General features: G+C 56.0%; 5 protein-coding genes across 5 annotated transcripts; 3 read left to right on the top strand and 2 right to left on the bottom strand.

The window, feature by feature from the left end:
- The first annotated feature begins 1 nt into the window (after nt 1).
- Nucleotides 2–2,884, top strand: CDEST_02674 (Putative mitochondrial phosphate carrier protein SLC25A3/Pic2/Mir1). Its single transcript, XM_062918833.1, has 5 exons — nt 2–952; nt 1,161–1,528; nt 1,593–1,783; nt 1,870–2,467; nt 2,536–2,884. The coding sequence occupies exons 2-5, from the start codon at nt 1,211–1,213 to the stop codon at nt 2,602–2,604; spliced, it is 1,176 nt and encodes a 391-aa protein (XP_062774884.1). The 5' UTR covers nt 2–952; nt 1,161–1,210; the 3' UTR covers nt 2,605–2,884.
- A 3,207-nt stretch (nt 2,885–6,091) lies between these two features.
- Nucleotides 6,092–7,217, bottom strand: CDEST_02673 (Putative hexapeptide transferase; the record flags this gene model as incomplete). The annotated part of the gene is made up of 3 exons (XM_062918832.1): nt 6,687–7,217; nt 6,346–6,540; nt 6,092–6,143 (listed from the first exon to the last, which is right to left on the bottom strand). Exons 1-3 carry the CDS (start codon nt 6,959–6,961, stop codon nt 6,092–6,094), a joined length of 522 nt encoding a protein of 173 aa, XP_062774883.1. The 5' UTR covers nt 6,962–7,217.
- A 1,207-nt stretch (nt 7,218–8,424) lies between these two features.
- CDEST_02672 (Putative ubiquitin specific protease, papain-like cysteine peptidase superfamily) lies at nt 8,425–11,735 on the top strand. Its single transcript, XM_062918831.1, has 4 exons — nt 8,425–9,000; nt 9,125–9,271; nt 9,343–9,356; nt 9,407–11,735. Exons 1-4 carry the CDS (start codon nt 8,962–8,964, stop codon nt 11,463–11,465), a joined length of 2,259 nt encoding a protein of 752 aa, XP_062774882.1. The 5' UTR covers nt 8,425–8,961; the 3' UTR covers nt 11,466–11,735.
- Nucleotide 11,736: 1 nt separating this feature from the next.
- CDEST_02671 (uncharacterized protein) lies at nt 11,737–12,755 on the bottom strand. The gene is made up of 4 exons (XM_062918830.1): nt 12,577–12,755; nt 12,452–12,511; nt 12,241–12,348; nt 11,737–12,152 (listed from the first exon to the last, which is right to left on the bottom strand). Exons 1-4 carry the CDS (start codon nt 12,602–12,604, stop codon nt 12,097–12,099), a joined length of 252 nt encoding a protein of 83 aa, XP_062774881.1. The 5' UTR covers nt 12,605–12,755; the 3' UTR covers nt 11,737–12,096.
- Nucleotides 12,756–12,973: 218 nt separating this feature from the next.
- Nucleotides 12,974–15,276, top strand: CDEST_02670 (Putative GPI mannosyltransferase). Its single transcript, XM_062918829.1, has 3 exons — nt 12,974–13,246; nt 13,320–13,769; nt 13,866–15,276. Exons 1-3 carry the CDS (start codon nt 13,234–13,236, stop codon nt 15,143–15,145), a joined length of 1,743 nt encoding a protein of 580 aa, XP_062774880.1. The 5' UTR covers nt 12,974–13,233; the 3' UTR covers nt 15,146–15,276.
- The last annotated feature ends 201 nt before the right edge of the window (nt 15,277–15,477 follow it).

Raw genomic sequence — 15,477 nt, 5'->3', positions numbered from 1 at the left:
CCCGCCCAGTTCGTCATCCAGCCAGGTTCGCAACGGCTGCTCACACTCACCTCGCTGAGCTGCACCGAAAGCTGCCCGAGCTTTGGCCCTTCACCGACACTGCGCCTCTCCACTCAGCAACGCCAACGACTGGGCATCGAACGAGAGTGGTTCTAGAGAGATAGACAGCTTGGTGTTTCGGCTGAAGGGGTCGAAGTCAACATGGCTGTGCGTGACCCCTTCACAACAAGTTCAATCCCTATGTTGATCCTGCAAAACAAGTGATTGTTTGATAACTCAGTCCATGAACCTTCATGCCTCGCCGGCTCGCGACTTTGTTCCCTCCGTAAAATCCGGGACACGAGCGGCAATAAGCCGCTATCCGCGATAACAGTATGGAATTCCTTGACCCCCTTCTCCATATCGGCTAGGCAACTTCCCCACTCCGTCTTCCCCGTACCTACCCCCTTGTCCACTCCTGATGTCACTTCTGCGTCTAATGCACTTCCGGCCAGCTCCAACAGCTCTGCCCAGAGACCGCGACGGCCTGCACGACAGCTCGATCGGAGGACGAGGTACTGGTAACATCCGGGTGACGCCTAGTCCAGTCATCCGAACCAATATTCTCTTGCCGTCTTCCTCTTGAGATTCCCATCCAGTCACCTCGTGGGACGCCTTTCCCTAATAGTACGCAGGAGATAACAAACCTGCTTCAGAACATCTACTCCTTCTCCTGCTCCGTTCTCTCTCTTGTGTATGTGCGTGAGTGTCTCACACAAAAGTTTGCGACCTCGTTTTCCCTGTCTTATTATACCTTGTGAGCCCATCTCCTCTATTTCTCCTAGGAATTGCCAGTCCAGCCTTGAGGGTGTCTAGCTACTCCTACGCTGCAAACGGCCATTCCTGTCGCGTGACGTTCAACCTCCTCTCCCCTCATTCTTTGAGCCAGCGTCGACCTCAGCTCGTCACCTCGGTGAGCGAAAACCAGCGTCTCCAACTTGTCCCTTAACCCGTTTTCTCAACACTGCTTCTTCTATCCTGCGCCGTGTTGGAGCTCTAGCCACTATCGCGAAACCCAACTGCATGCCCAGCCCCGTATCCCGAGGCTAATCACTCAACACCAACCGCCCAACTATAGATAGATATACTGGTATCTCGAACTGACATCTCCATCAAAACAGCGGTATTACTCCCGATACTCAATCGGTCCCGACGAAACAGCGTTCCGACCATGTCGTTCCTCTTCCCGCGAACCGACACCCTCAAGGGCTGTTTCTCCTCGCCCGTCTCGGCCACTGAGGATGCCGGTGTGCTCCTCCGCCGCCGACAGCAGCAGCAGAGACCCTCTCGCTACCAAGCCCGCCCGGAGCTCTACGGTGCCTTCTCTACCGTCGATGACGTGAAGGGAAAGGCGAAGCAACTCAGCGCCGAAGCCACCGCTGAGTTCGACAAAGCCAGCGCGAAGGCCCAATCCGCCGCTGGCGGCAAGATCGAGCTGTATTCGGGCAAATACTACGCCGCCTGTACCGTCGGCGGTCTCCTGGCTTGTGTGAGTTGTCTGGAAACCCCAAAGACGCCGCGGGGAACGTCGTCGTTGACTAACACCGCGATAGGGGCTCACCCACACTGCCGTGACGCCACTCGATCTCGTAAAGGTACGACGCCAGGTAGACAGCAAGTTGTATACGGGAAACTTCCAGGCGTGGGGCAAGATATTCAGATCGGAGGGCCTCCGCGGCATCATGACCGGCTGGGGCCCTACCTTCTGGGGTTACTCGGCGCAAGGCGCCTGCAAATACGGCTTGTAAGTCCAACGCCAAATCGGTCAAGGGGCATCTCGTCTAGTGTGTGAACCGTTTCGCGTCGAACGGCTTGCTGACAACTGACAAGCTATGAATATTTCAAGAGGCAGTACTCCGTCCTCGCGGGTCCCGAGAACGCCGAAAAGTACAAGACACTTCTCTTCCTTTCCGCCTCGGCCTCTGCTGAGTTCCTTGCCGACATCGCGCTCTGCCCATTCGAGGCCGTCAAGGTCCGGATGCAGGGCGGCATTCCCTCCCCTTACAAGGGCACTCTCGACGGTTTCAGCAAGGTCACGGCTAAGGAGGGCGTGGCTGGCTTGTACAAGGGGCTGTACCCGCTCTGGGGCCGCCAGATCCCCTACACCATGATGAAGTTTGCCTCCTTTGAGACCATTGTCGAGATGATCTACCACCGCCTCCCCGGACAGAAGAGCGACTACAGCAAGGCCGCGCAGACGGGTGTCTCCTTCGTCGGCGGCTACCTTGCGGGCATTCTCTGCGCCATTGTCTCCCACCCGGCCGACGTCATGGTCAGCAAGCTCAACGCAAACCGCCAGCAGGGCGAGGCGTTCGGCGCCGCCGTTGGGCGCATCTACAAGGACATTGGCTTCGGCGGCCTCTGGAACGGTCTGCCCGTCCGTATCGTTATGATCGGTACCCTGACCGGTCTTCAGTGGATGATCTACGTGAGTTGATGCTTGTTGTCTGCCGTTGTTACTATGGTATCGCGATGGCTGACGATTGCTTTGAACAGGACTACTTCAAGATCTTCATGGGCTTCCCGACCACCGGAGGTGCCGCTCCCCCCGCTGAGAAGAGATGAGTGAAAGGGGAAGCCATGAAACCGGCGGAGAGCGGGCTCAACCCACACGTATCTGGTTAGCCAGGATGGAGCGAGTGAGCTAGATGGATCAATGATCGTCGCCAATCGCTGATAAAGGACTGGGTTCTGACACCGGGTCTGAGGGGTTCCCCTTGGCTATATTAAAGCACTTGTTCTCATCGTCTACGTCGCAACCGAGTCGAAGTTCTATCATTAAATTCCAAAGTGGCGAGTTCGATGTCATGGAAGATCTCGAACCCCTTCCGAGAGAACACATGTGCGACCGATATCTGCTCTCCAAGTACCCCGAGTCCGTGAGTGAAGACAGGTGGCCATCGTGGACGTGGTACCATCAGTCACTTCTTGTTGCTGTCTGAGCGTCGCTCGTCGTACCTGGCCCGAAATCATCAGTTCCCAAACGAACCCAAAGGAACAGCAGAGGGACCGGCAGGGACGGAAGAAACGAGTGTTGTGGCAGGCCATCCCACGCCGCCGTCCCGTCCACGCGCGATGCTCAGGGGACAGGCCTGGTCTGTATCATCACTCTGAACCCGTTGACATAGCCCGTCCTCCTAAAGATGCTCTATTCCATGAGTGTATGCCTCGAGCGTACAGAGTAGCGATCAAGAGTCGTGGTTCCACATCCACAAATCGATCATCAGACTTGACAACGGACGGAGTACTGGCTTCATTGGCACCGGGAACAAATAGATACGCTTGGCTGCCTTCTTACTGGGCTCCCCTTTTAGGATCCATATCATCACCCGTCTCTGCGATTGTCTCCGTCTATTACAAATGGAGCTATCGAGTTAGACACATACCACGGCAGACAACGGAGGATCGGACAAGATATGCGAATGACGATAGGTATGTTGTAGCCGTGCTCCCGCCGGAAATGCAATGCGTGCTAATGATGTTGGAATCTGGTCTCTATCCCCAGTTCCCCCAATTGGGTAGACATAGGCTATAATAGGGAGAAGACTTCTTTCATCCCCGACGACCTGACTAGTCATATGGCGTTGGCAACAACTCATAAATCACGGTCCGATGAGGAGCTGCGTCTGCCGCCATTTCATCGTGATCCCCAAGCGTGGCCGGCAAAGTTAAGCTTCAGGTTTAGGGTTGTCTCAAAGTTGCCAGGGAGAAAACGGAAGGCTGGGGGGTTAGCAAAGACTGAAAAGGCAATTTTTTCATGGTTACGTTTTGACATTTCGTATGTCGTTGCAACGCTTGGCGAGTTTTGCCATGATGCGTTGGGTTGTCCCGGACGCCGGCGACGCCGGAGCGGCATCCATTTCCTCCCCACCTCACGACGACAGAGCCGTCCGGAATATAGCGCAGACATTGTCCCGGCAATTGAGTACCGGAAAATGGCCAGTCAGTATTACTTCTGGCCTCGAATAACACAACTCTCGGAAAGGGTCGAGTCGCGCGCTACCCCAGTGCATGTACATCGACTATCCCCTGTAGACCGCTTGGTCAGCCTCAGGACGTTGCATCTGCTCGGGAAGGCAGAGAAACGCCATGTTGCCGTTTCGTCATAGCACACAGTGGTTAGGCGGCAGTGGAGGAAACAGCACCTAGGAATGCAGGGCATGACGTCCGTTTCTTCCAGAAGTTCAAGAGAATCAATCGGGCCGGCAAGGGAGGCGGGTGGAGGGTGCGCTGACCTATTAGACGGCGGTTGTGGGCGGCTTGGTTGGATGCTAAAGGAGTGCGGGTGTTTCTGGCGGCGGCACCCACAAGTCGTTTGTTGCATTGGAGAGGCTAGTTTTAGCGGGCTTGGCCTGGCCAAGAAGCGCGATCAAGTAAGCCAAGGTATGCCACGAGCGAGGCACGAGAAGAATAGCCCGAGCCGAAGAAGACGAGCGGTGGCTTGTGTCGGGCGTCCTCCATTCATCTCGGGCCATGTTCCCCGATGCCGATACAGGGGAAATATCCTTCTGTCCTCAGAACTTCTTGTCAACAGAAACGCGGGGGCATTCGGCATATCATTCTTCTCCCATGGATGATACTTGTTCCGACAGCGGAGTTGTTGAGGAGTGCTGAGGGGGGGGGGGTTTGTTGCCACGGTCTCGGAGATCTGAGGATGAGCCATGAAGAAGTGGTTTCAATCGGACATGGGTGCGACGAAGGTGCGATGAAGCGAATGGATAAAATGGACACGGCGACGACTGGTAGGGTGGATTGGACACTTTGTTGGTGTCGAGCGGATATCCCCCGCATGGATGCTGGCCGCACTACAAATTGCGTTCCCCAGGCCTGCCTGTTTGTTTGGAGGGACATGCTGGAACAAAGGCGGGGCAAAGCAGCAGCATGTTGACGGAGCTCCTCTCCACTGTTGTGTTTGTGAAGAGACACGGCGTGTCGGAGAACAACGGTGGGAGGCATGTCTTACGATGAGCTGAATACTTGTAAGAACGGGAAGCGAATCGACGAATGGGCTTGGGTCCGGCAACGTGGATGAAGGTAGCAACGGTGTCGGCCGTAAGCAGCCAGAGACGGAATTGAACCAGTAGCGTCGATCCGCTGGCCTTTTCGCACTAGCTGCAATGCAACAATATCTTTTGGGTTGGCCGCACAGCATCACCGAGGGATCCAACGGAACGGGAGGCCTGCCTGGAGGTTGCAGGTGGTGGTAGTATGGCTACTGGCATGGCTCTACTTGATAGGTCGACCGCTTGTCGACGGGACTGTGTCTTATCCGTCCTTGTTGCAGTGAATCTGCCATCTCCGAGCAAGACGGGTCTGGTTGCGTTATGTTGCACTGCGCTGCGTCGAGTCGCAACTCGCAACCAGAGGAGGTGCCCTGGTGCGAGACGCACGGTCTTGGGGGAGAAAGTAGACAAGCCAGCGTGGGGAATCCGGGGTTCCGGGTTGCCGACTGTGTCTATAGAAGGTTGCAGAATGCCCATCCAGGACGATGCCCGTCTCATCGGTTATCACCATCACCAAAGTCTGCAACACCAACGACCCAGAGAAAACGCCCTTTCGTCTGGGGTTGCGGGGGGGGGGGGGGGGGGGGGGGTGTGTGCTGCTAGACTGCGTGGCTCGTTAGTGCCTAGGAATATGGATGTGGAGGGCGCGCCGGGTGGGTTTTCCCACCAAATAGAAGGGCGTGGAGGGCGCCCGCTCTCGTACCCGATTGAGCGTTGACTAGGTTTGGCGGGTGGAAAGTGAAAAGGCGGGTTGACTGACTAGCAGCGAATTGATTGAGGGACGCGTTACCCGGTCACCCTGGAGTGGTGGGCGTTTGGGCGTTTGGATGATTAGTTGAGCAGAGTTCATCATGACCACACGACCTCGGAGACCTGCCGGGATAGGACAGCTAACATAGCGTGGCCGTGACCGTACCCGAAGCGACTGTCTCTTCGGGACCGTCTGTTTTGGACATTTCTGGCAGATATGCCGAGGGACTTCCGGCTTCTGGTTGGTGCTGCTGTGCCGCGAAACGCCACAGGTGCTCAGACAAGAAAGTGACGGGAGACTAAGACTTAGAGGGAGAGCGGGAGGCTGCAGCGACGTTGGCGTGTGGTCGTCTATTCTTAAGAACTAGGGGTTGAAGTCAAAAGAAAAGGGCATACTGAGCTTGGATCTGCCTTGATCTATTTAGTCGTTGAGTTGTAAACGGGTTGTGTGTTGTTCGCGTCCCGGCTCAGTCAGTTTCCAGTAGGTACTCCATACCCACCTTTCTAGGTGATGGCGCGTGGTGGGCATGCAGCTTGGGCGAGACAAAGAGACAAAGCAGCCTCAGGAGAGCAGCGTTCCAATCTTCTAACGGCCCGCCGGGTCGGGGCAGCAGCAAATAACAGCCGATCGTTGGAGCCTGGAAGCAATACCATACGGGTAAAGACGTTGCCCTGTCTCGCAGTTCGAATACCTTGACCGCTGGAATCGATAAATCCGTGGAGGTATGTTCCACGGACACGTAGGTACCTACCTATTCGTACATGCGGACTAAGTCAGGTACCTAGGCCGGTACTGACTGACGTTAACCTCTACCTGTATTTCAATTATTTCATCAGCGAGATGCTAGAAATCCATGGATCGGGCTTGGCTTGGGTCTCTTTTAATTCTCTTACACGCCCACTCCCACTTCCACTCCCACTCCCACTCCCACTCCCACTCCCACTCCCACTCCCACTCCCACTCCCACTCCCACTCCCACTCCCACTCCCACTACTGTTTCCATGTCCGCTTTCGTTCTGTGTAGGCTGGTGGCTGGTGGTTGGAGGCAGCTGGAGGCTTGAGGGAGGCTGGCCAGACGAACCGTGACTGAAGAATCGACATGGACTTGCTGCACCTGTTCACTCTCGTGTGCCCTTCTGCGGGTAAAAGTGCGGAAAGGCGACCGCATGGCAGGCTGTTATGTGCTCCGTGCCTTGCTTGATGTTGGTCAGCAAGGCGGGTAAGTGGAACTGACTGGGAAAGGCGGGCGAGGGGCCACTTGCACGGTATGGATCAGTTTGGTTCTATCTGCAACTGTATGTAACTATATGTAGTCTGTTGCAGAACGGTGGCTCACGAGCACCTCCCCTTACCCTATCGTGGAACATTGGATGAAAGGCGGTTCTGCATGCTGCTGTATCAGTACGAATATGCCTGGCTAGAGGCTGAGGACCACGAGGAAGGGACATGCCTGACGCACAAATATGTGCGATCGAGAAGAGACCAAGGAATAGGCTCCTGGGGACTGGCAGGACAAACAAGCCACTTGGGTTCGGACTTGACCAAGGATGGCGGAGGCAGTATGGGGCCATGGTGGTACAGAAAGATACTTGGAGCTGACGAGACGGTCGCTATCGGTGAGACAGCGGTTCGTCCACTCGCCGTGCTTCCTCCTGCTGCTACCACCGCCCGCCGCTGCCAGGTACCAAAAAAACACCCATGGCCCTGGCTCCTGTCGCCTTTGTCTTCGCCTTCACCTTCGCCTTCGCACCCGATCTGACATGTTACTCCATCACTCCACCACCAATGATTGTTGGGCAACCCAGCATGGAAGGTCAGAGAGTCGCGGTACGGTGACGTTGCTCGTTATCTCCGTTGTGCCGTTCTGTGCAAAGTATCCGTAACTTGATTGAACGGAGACCAGACCTGCGTGGTCCACCCACTGCCACCCGTTGGCAGTAGTGTCCAGCCTCTCTCGGGCTCTCAAGCCATGTCTAGCCATGCCAGGCCATGTTAGGTATGTATGCCCTGCCACCTCTTTGCTCCTGCTCCTCCTATTTCCTATAGGCTCTCGCCCTCCGGGTCTTCCTTCTGGAAAAAGGCCAAACTTGCTCCAGTCTCCATGCCACCCCCCTGGTCAAGAACCCCTTGTCCGGCCTGTCTAGCCCTGCACTTGCTCTTTGAGCTAGGCCCTTTCTGTGCTCTGCAACCCTTCGAGTCCTTCCGCCTTCCCTCCTTCCCTCCACTGACACCGTCGACTTGTGGGTTGCCTGGGTGGGACACCCTCGTCGTCGGTGCCTTCCCCCACCACTAACAGCCGGCCATTCCCAAGTGTCCCAAGTGACCTTCTTTTCATGCCTGCCTACCTAGGTACGAATACCTACCTCACCTACAGGCTACGGATACTGTGGTACCTCGCCCGCTTACGCCCAGTCGCCAGCCCTTTCCTCTGCCTGGCCCTGTCTGTGACTGTGTCCGCGTCTGCGTCTGCCCTGCCTGTCGCTATCGCTGTCTGTCGCCGTCGCCCGCCGTCGCTGTCCCGCACCCACGCTGTCGCGCTTCCTCAACTGTCCAATCCCGTCTCGTCTTCGCTTCCCAACCCACAAACTCGCCTCCATCCTGCTGCTCCTTGCTACTCTCGCCCATCAACCCCAGGACCCCAGGTCTAGAGTCCAAATCCCTCTCGCTCGCTACATTCTCGACTTGTGGCCCGGCTGCTACGCCTCTCGTTGCCTTCTTACTCCCCTTCCTCCCCTTCCTCCCCTCCCTCTCACATCTTCTCGTCCTCTCTCTGCTTGCCAACACGGCCTGGTCCCATCTCTGTGTCCTGGCAAATGCTGCTTCAACCATCGTCGGCATCCAATCTCCCCTGACATCTCCTGTCCTCTCCATCGTCCGTCCCGCCACAGACCACCCGCAACAGACCACCCGCAACTTCAGCCGAATCACCGGAGGGAACGACCCCTACTTCATCTGCGCCACAATCGCGCGCATCGCCTGCAGTACATCATCTCACATCTCCCCGCACTTCATTCGACGTTATATCGCCCGCCGACGGTCCAATTGCCCATCGCATGGTAGTCTTCGCTCTCTCTGCCCGGCTGCCGTGAGCTTGTCTCGCGCAGATACCACCTGACAAGACTCGATCCTGGCCTCCGTTCCCAATCGCCTCTGACGGGAGTCGCCAGCATGGCGGGCTTCTTTAACAAACTCAAGAGTGCGGGAAATGTGGGTGCCCCCCTTCAGCAGCCATGGATCCGTCCCCCGATCCTTCCCATTGATGATGTCCTTTTTACCGATCCTGCTGCTATCTACGCGACGCCATTGCTGATACAGGGACCACGACGCCTAGACCACCTCGAGCCCCACGAGCAAAGATGCGCCGAGCAAGAAGGTCAAGGAGGAGCCGGCGCCAGAGCTTACTCCCCTGGAGAAGATGCTGCAGAATGCCGGGCCCTTGAGAGAAGATGGCACCGACAAGTTCTTCGGTCTTGAGAATGTAAGTCTTCGAAGCCACTCCCGGTGCGGAACCCGCCTTCCCGAGACACTGATTGCTAATCCACCGTCTAGTTTGGCAATACATGGTATGCCGCTCCGCCGCCATCTTCTGCTCCTGCCTACTGACTGTTCGCAGCTACTGCAACTCGATCGTCCAGGCACTGTTCTACTCAGAATCCTTCCGTGATCATGTTATCAAGTACCCGCTGCTGTCACCTTCCGATACCCCGAACGGAACACGACCGAAAGTTAACGTGACGATCCGGCCGCCCGTCGCGAAAGACCCCCCGAATACGCCAGGAGCGAAGCAAAAGGGCCTCAGTGCCTCAGAATCGATGAAGCGCAGGCAGGCTATGACTGCGGGAATGCCCCCTCCTGGCGCGCCAGGCATTCGCCCTGAGGACAAGCCCGACTCACCGGAATACAAGAAGAAACATGCCATGATCAAGGGCCCGATTCTCGAGTTGGCGCAAGAGAACCCGTCTGCGTACGGCATGGAGGAGTGCACCTTCACCGGGCTCAAGGATATTTTCCAGGCCCTGATCGAGAGCAACACCAGGACGGGTGTCCTTAGCCCACAACGGTTCCTAGAAATCTTTAAGCGAGACAACGAGATGTTCCGAAACTCGATGCACCAGGATGCTCACGAATTCTACGGCCTCGTCCTCAACGATGTCATCTCCAACGTCGAGGCAAATGCCAAACGCGCCCAGGAGCGGGAAGCTGAGAACAGAGATGGCCTGGTTCAGTCGGTGGAAAATGCTCTCGGTGCCGCGAACCTAATGAACCGGCCAGCGAATGGAATGGGTTCGCCAGGAACTGGCTGGGTCCATGACATCTTTGAGGGTGTTTTGACTTCAGAAACGAAGTGCCTCACCTGCGAAACGGCTTCGCAAAGAGATGAAACGTTCCTGGACTTGTCCATCGACTTGGAAGAACACTCATCGGTAACATCTTGCCTCCGCAAGTTTTCGGCTGAAGAGATGTTGTGCGAGCGCAACAAGTTTCATTGCGATCACTGCGGTGGACTTCAAGAGGCTGAAAAGCGAATGAAGATCAAGCGGTTACCAAAGGTTCTCGCGCTGCACCTAAAGCGCTTCAAGTATACCGAGGATTACAGTCGGTTGCAGAAGCTCTTTCACCGCGTCGTATATCCGTATCATCTACGCATGTTCAACACCACCGACGACGCAGAAGACCCTGACCGCCTGTATGAGTTGTACGCCGTCGTCGTTCACATTGGTGGAAACGCCTACCACGGACACTACGTCTCGGTCATCAAAACTAAAGACAGGGGCTGGGTTCTCTTCGACGATGAGATGGTGGAGCCGGTTGACAAGCACTTTGTCCGAAACTTCTTCGGCGACAAGCCTGGCATGGCTTGTGCCTACGTCTTGTTCTACCAAGAAACCACCTTCGAAAAGGTACAGGCTGAGATGGAGGCTGAGGGTCTAGAGGAGGTAAAGATTGCCAGCGAAGCCGCCAACGTCGCCCATGAGAACGGACAGCCAAACGGCACAAACGGCACAACTCCCCTTTCGAAACAATCTACGCAACCCATTAGTCCGATCGAGGAACGCGAGTCGCTCCCGAATCTCGCGCACGCGCAGACAGCTCCCGTCAAGGTGGACGCTCCACCCCCAGAGAAGCTTCCACCGACGCTCGAGACGGCCGCTACTCCTACGGCTTCTACGATCCCCACCAACATCATCAGATCCAACACAGCGGCGAAGACGGACAAGTCGAAGGACGACAAGAAGCGCGAGAAGAAGGAGCAGGAGGCCGCGGAGAAGGCGCGGAAGCAAGCCGAGAAAGACAAGGCGAAGCAGGAAGAGAAACAACAGAGAGAGAACATGGCTAGGAGAAGGGATGCCTACCAGCGAGAGCAAGAAGAGTTGCGCAAAGCAATCGAAGCCAGCAAGAAATCTGCGCAAGACGACACCAAGAAGAAGGATTCGTCCAGCTCAGGTGGGTTCCTCAACCGGTCCAGCCGGGCCAGCAAATCGATGAGTAAGAAGAGTTTCGGATTCCTGAGCAAGGACAAGGACAAGGATAAGGGCGAATCGCATCAACCGTCGGAGAACGGTCACAACGGCTCCGAAGGATCAACAAGCCAGCCAGACAAAACCAAGGAGTTAAAGGAGCGATTCAGTTTCAATCTTGGCAGGAAGAAGAGCGGCAACTTGCTCTCATGAAGCAGCGCACGGCGTCGTCATGATTCATTGAGGATGGAATTTGGTTTCGGTATACCGCAGTATATACATTAAAAAAAAAGTAGGAGTCGGGAGGGAGTTCTGTCCGATGGACATGGCATATGACCGACACTGGCACGGTTTGTTGTCTTCAGGGACATGAGGAACTTCCAATTGGCGGAGAGACGACTCTTGACGCAAGCAGATACCCGAGCATGGTGCGGTTTGCTTGGATAATAGCTTTCACTTAATGATGGCAAGAAGGACACGTGTGATGATGGCGTCTTGAGCGGTAATTCCCCACTGGCGCCTTATCGTATTGTACGATAGCATAGGAAATCGAGAGCAAAACCGCTTTCGAGAGCCAACGCCCGCTTCAAATATTTGAAGCATTGCCCCCGCTCTAGGTTGAGACGTTGACATTAATCCACATCGCCCGTGAAGTATACATTTGCTGGACGCCTGATGCCCAGCCCACAAACCCAACCCACATTCGCTTTTCAGCCCTCAACGCCGGTCTCATTACCATAATGCCATGTTGCAGAAAGGTGCTACAAGCCATGTATATCTTTTATCTTTCTCGAAACAAGAAAAGCAGCTCCCATCAATATTTCCCCGCTCTGTTCACGCGTCTCTAGCCGAGGATGAGTTCGTACAAAATGATGAGGGTGTTGATTGCGATCAACGGTACTACATGAGGTTGTCAGCAAGGGAGATGGCGAGGTCGCGCGCTTGAGGAGGGCAGTAGAGGGGAGGGCGGTCATCGTCCCGGACTTACTTCTCATAAGGGTCCGTACGCTGGCGATCAGGTTGATGATCTTTGCCTTGACGCTGGCGTCAGTGCTTGCGCCAAATGTCGGGTCGTAGGAGGAGGGGGAGAGGTTGACTGTTGAGCGCAGTTATTAGTGGGGGATTCGTCCTGCCTGGAGAGAGTATGGGGTCGTAGATCCAAGTGGTAAAGGGTAGGTGGGACGCGGGGTTCTTCATACTGCGTGCGAGGAATCGGTCTTCTGAGAGGACGGCAATGGCGTTGATGAGGAGGACGGCAACTGGAAGTAGTGTGTCAGTACTGTGGCAGTGTTTGAGATCGCTCCGGAAGTGAAGGAAGACAGACTGTAGAGGAAGTTCCCTAGGATATACATCTTGACTGGTTTGTCGGCAAACGCCTATTGGACACTGTGAATAAGCAGGCGTTTTGTTTGTCAAGCTGGTTCGGATTGTGGTGGCCCAGGGGAGAGCGGGTGAATTTGGTTGGGCTTGTGCTTATCAAAACGAAGCACTGCGGAACTAAAGCCAGGTGGTTATGATACGTTTGGAGTGGTTGCGTTGCGCTGTCCAGAGCTTTGAAGGGGTACGTTGATCCGTTCCGAGGATCCCTGCTTGAGTGTTCAGGCCTGGAGGTGAGCTGTTTGTCACTGTGTCCACTACCTAGGTAGATAAGCAGCATTGGATTCGCAGATGCTTTGTGGCTGTGCACGGACGCTCAGAGCCCACTTTCTTAATGGCATTGGCAGGCACGAGACGCCAGCTTACACTTGCTCTGGAGTGAAAAGGAAAATCGTGTGAAGATACCTGATCTTAAAGTCATGAGGTGAGGAGCACAGGGCAAACCTGTTTCACAAGTTCCAGACCTTCCTGCTGCTTCTTTTCTCTGTTCCACTCCTTTTTCTCGTTCCGCAATGAGATAAAACATTCAATATCCCCTTTCTCTTGCGGCGCATCTTATTATCTTTCCACTCCCCCCCTTGATGCCTTCACTCACTCACCCACAATGAAGCTCCTAGGTAAACATCGAATTACACAACTTCTCTCATCTCAAAAGCCTCATTTTTAAACACCGACTGACACCTCCTACAGATATCGCTCTCCTGAGCCTCATACCCGCCCTCATTACGCTCCACCTCCTTGTCGCCCCAGACACAAAAGTTGAGGAGTCCTTCAATATTCAAGCTACCCACGACGTCCTCATCTACGGCACCCCCACACATGACGTTGCCGCCCGCCTGCGTGCCACTTACGACCATTTTGAGTTTCCCGGCGCCGTACCTCGGACGTTTGTCGGCCCCGTCCTCCTCGCCGGCCTCGGCGGGCCCGTCGTCAACCTCGTCGGCTTCCGCCACGCCCAGCTCGTCGTCCGCGCCCTCCTGGGGCTCGCCAATGCCGCCGCGCTGCTGGTTTTCGCGAGAAGCTTGGCTAAGGGACTGGGGACGGGCGTGATGAGGTGGTGGGTTCTGTTGCTGGCGGGCCAGTTTCATGTCATGTTTTACGCTTCTAGGACGTTGCCCAACATGTTTGCCTTTGCGTTGAGTGAGTAACCTTTGCCCCTTTGTCTCGATGAACTTCTGGTTATCTCTTCCCCTTTCTCTTCCTCTCGAAAGAACAAGAACACTAATACCAACCCAGCAACGCTTGCCTCGGCAAACCTCCTCCCCTCCCCATCCTCCAAATCTCACTACGCGCGCCTCCGCGTCTCGATCTCTCTCCTCGTCTTTGCCGCCGCAATCTTCCGCTCCGAAGTCGCCCTCCTCCTAGCGACCACGGGTCTCTACCTTCTCCTTGCGCACCAGATCACGATACCCCGCCTCATCCGCCCCTTTCTGATCTCCTTCACCGTCGCCCTCGCCGTCTCCGTGCCCCTCGACTCCTACTTCTGGCAGAAACCTCTTTGGCCGGAGCTATGGGGCTTCTACTATAACGCCGTCCTCGGCTCCTCATCTAACTGGGGGGTTTCTCCTTGGCACTACTACTTCTCTTCGGCGTTGCCGCGTCTGCTCGTCAACCCCCTGACTTTACTTCTCCTGATCCCGCTGGCTCTCTCCCACCCAGCGACGTCCCGCATAGCTGCCGGCCTCGTGGTGCCCCCGCTCCTTTTCATCGTTATCTACTCTCTCCAGCCCCACAAAGAAGCCCGCTTCATCTTTTACGCCATTCCGCCCCTGACCGCCGCCGCCGCTCAGGGCGCAAACCACATCTTCACGCGCCGCTCTAAAACCCTCCTTTACGCTCTCGTCTCGGTCGCCCTTGTGATTAGCGTCCTTGCCTCCCTCGCCGCCTCGACCGGCATGCTCCTCCTCTCCTCCCTAAACTACCCCGGCGGCGACGCCCTCCACCAGCTGCACACCCTCGTTGCCTCCGACCCCTCGGGCAGCGGCGGCTCCGTCACCTCGGTCCACACCGACGTCCTCAGCTGCATGACGGGCGTCACCCTCTTCAACCAGAACCCCGGCGGGCTACCCAAGAACTCGCATGCCCGCGCCCTCGAGAGCTCTCTCCGGGACGGCGCCCCCGCCTCGGCGATGCCATGGGGCCCAATCCTTACGTTCGACAAGACAGAGGACAAGGCCGTCCTCGCCGACCCGGCGTTCTGGTCCCGCTTCGACTACGTCCTCGCCGAGGACCCAGCCTCGATCAGGGGCGGCCAATGGGAGACGGTTGGCTTCGTGCAGGGCTACGCCGGCGTTGAGATTCTGCGGCCCGGGTCCGGGTCCCTGTATGGAGGCGGCGATGGCGAGGAGGAAGGAGAGGGAAAGGTCCTGGGCCGCGGTCTCGTGGTCAAGCGGGTTCGGGACTGGGTCCGCGGTTTGACGGGTGGCTGGTGGGTCGGGCCGCGCATGGAGTCGCGGATCCGGATTCTGAGGCGGACCAAAGACGTCGGCGCCGGTGCGCGGATCGTCTCCCAGTAGTTGGTCGTGGAGACTTTGTCCAGCACATGAGAACACGCAGGTTTAAGGCGACTAGGTAGTAGAGCATGCCGTTTCACCAATCAAATGCAGGATCAACAAGAACTCGGTAGCAACCTTGCCTGTGCAACGTATCATCGTCAAAAATACCTAGACGAATGTACAAGCTCATTCACTGCAACAGAGGTCGGAGGTTTGAGGTACCAAGAGGTAGGGCACGTTTTCAATCATTCCATCTACCGCGCAATGTGCTCCAGTTCTGGGCAACAAACCAAGCAAAGACTATCCTACCATGAGGTCACATCAGGATGTAGCCTCGTTTCATTGCTTTTGCG

This window comes from Colletotrichum destructivum, chromosome 2 (genome assembly GCF_034447905.1).
Source record: "Colletotrichum destructivum chromosome 2, complete sequence".
Lineage (NCBI taxonomy): Eukaryota > Fungi > Ascomycota > Sordariomycetes > Glomerellales > Glomerellaceae > Colletotrichum > Colletotrichum destructivum.
Note: the sequence above shows the minus strand (reverse complement) of the source record. Positions and strands in the feature narration are given on the sequence as shown.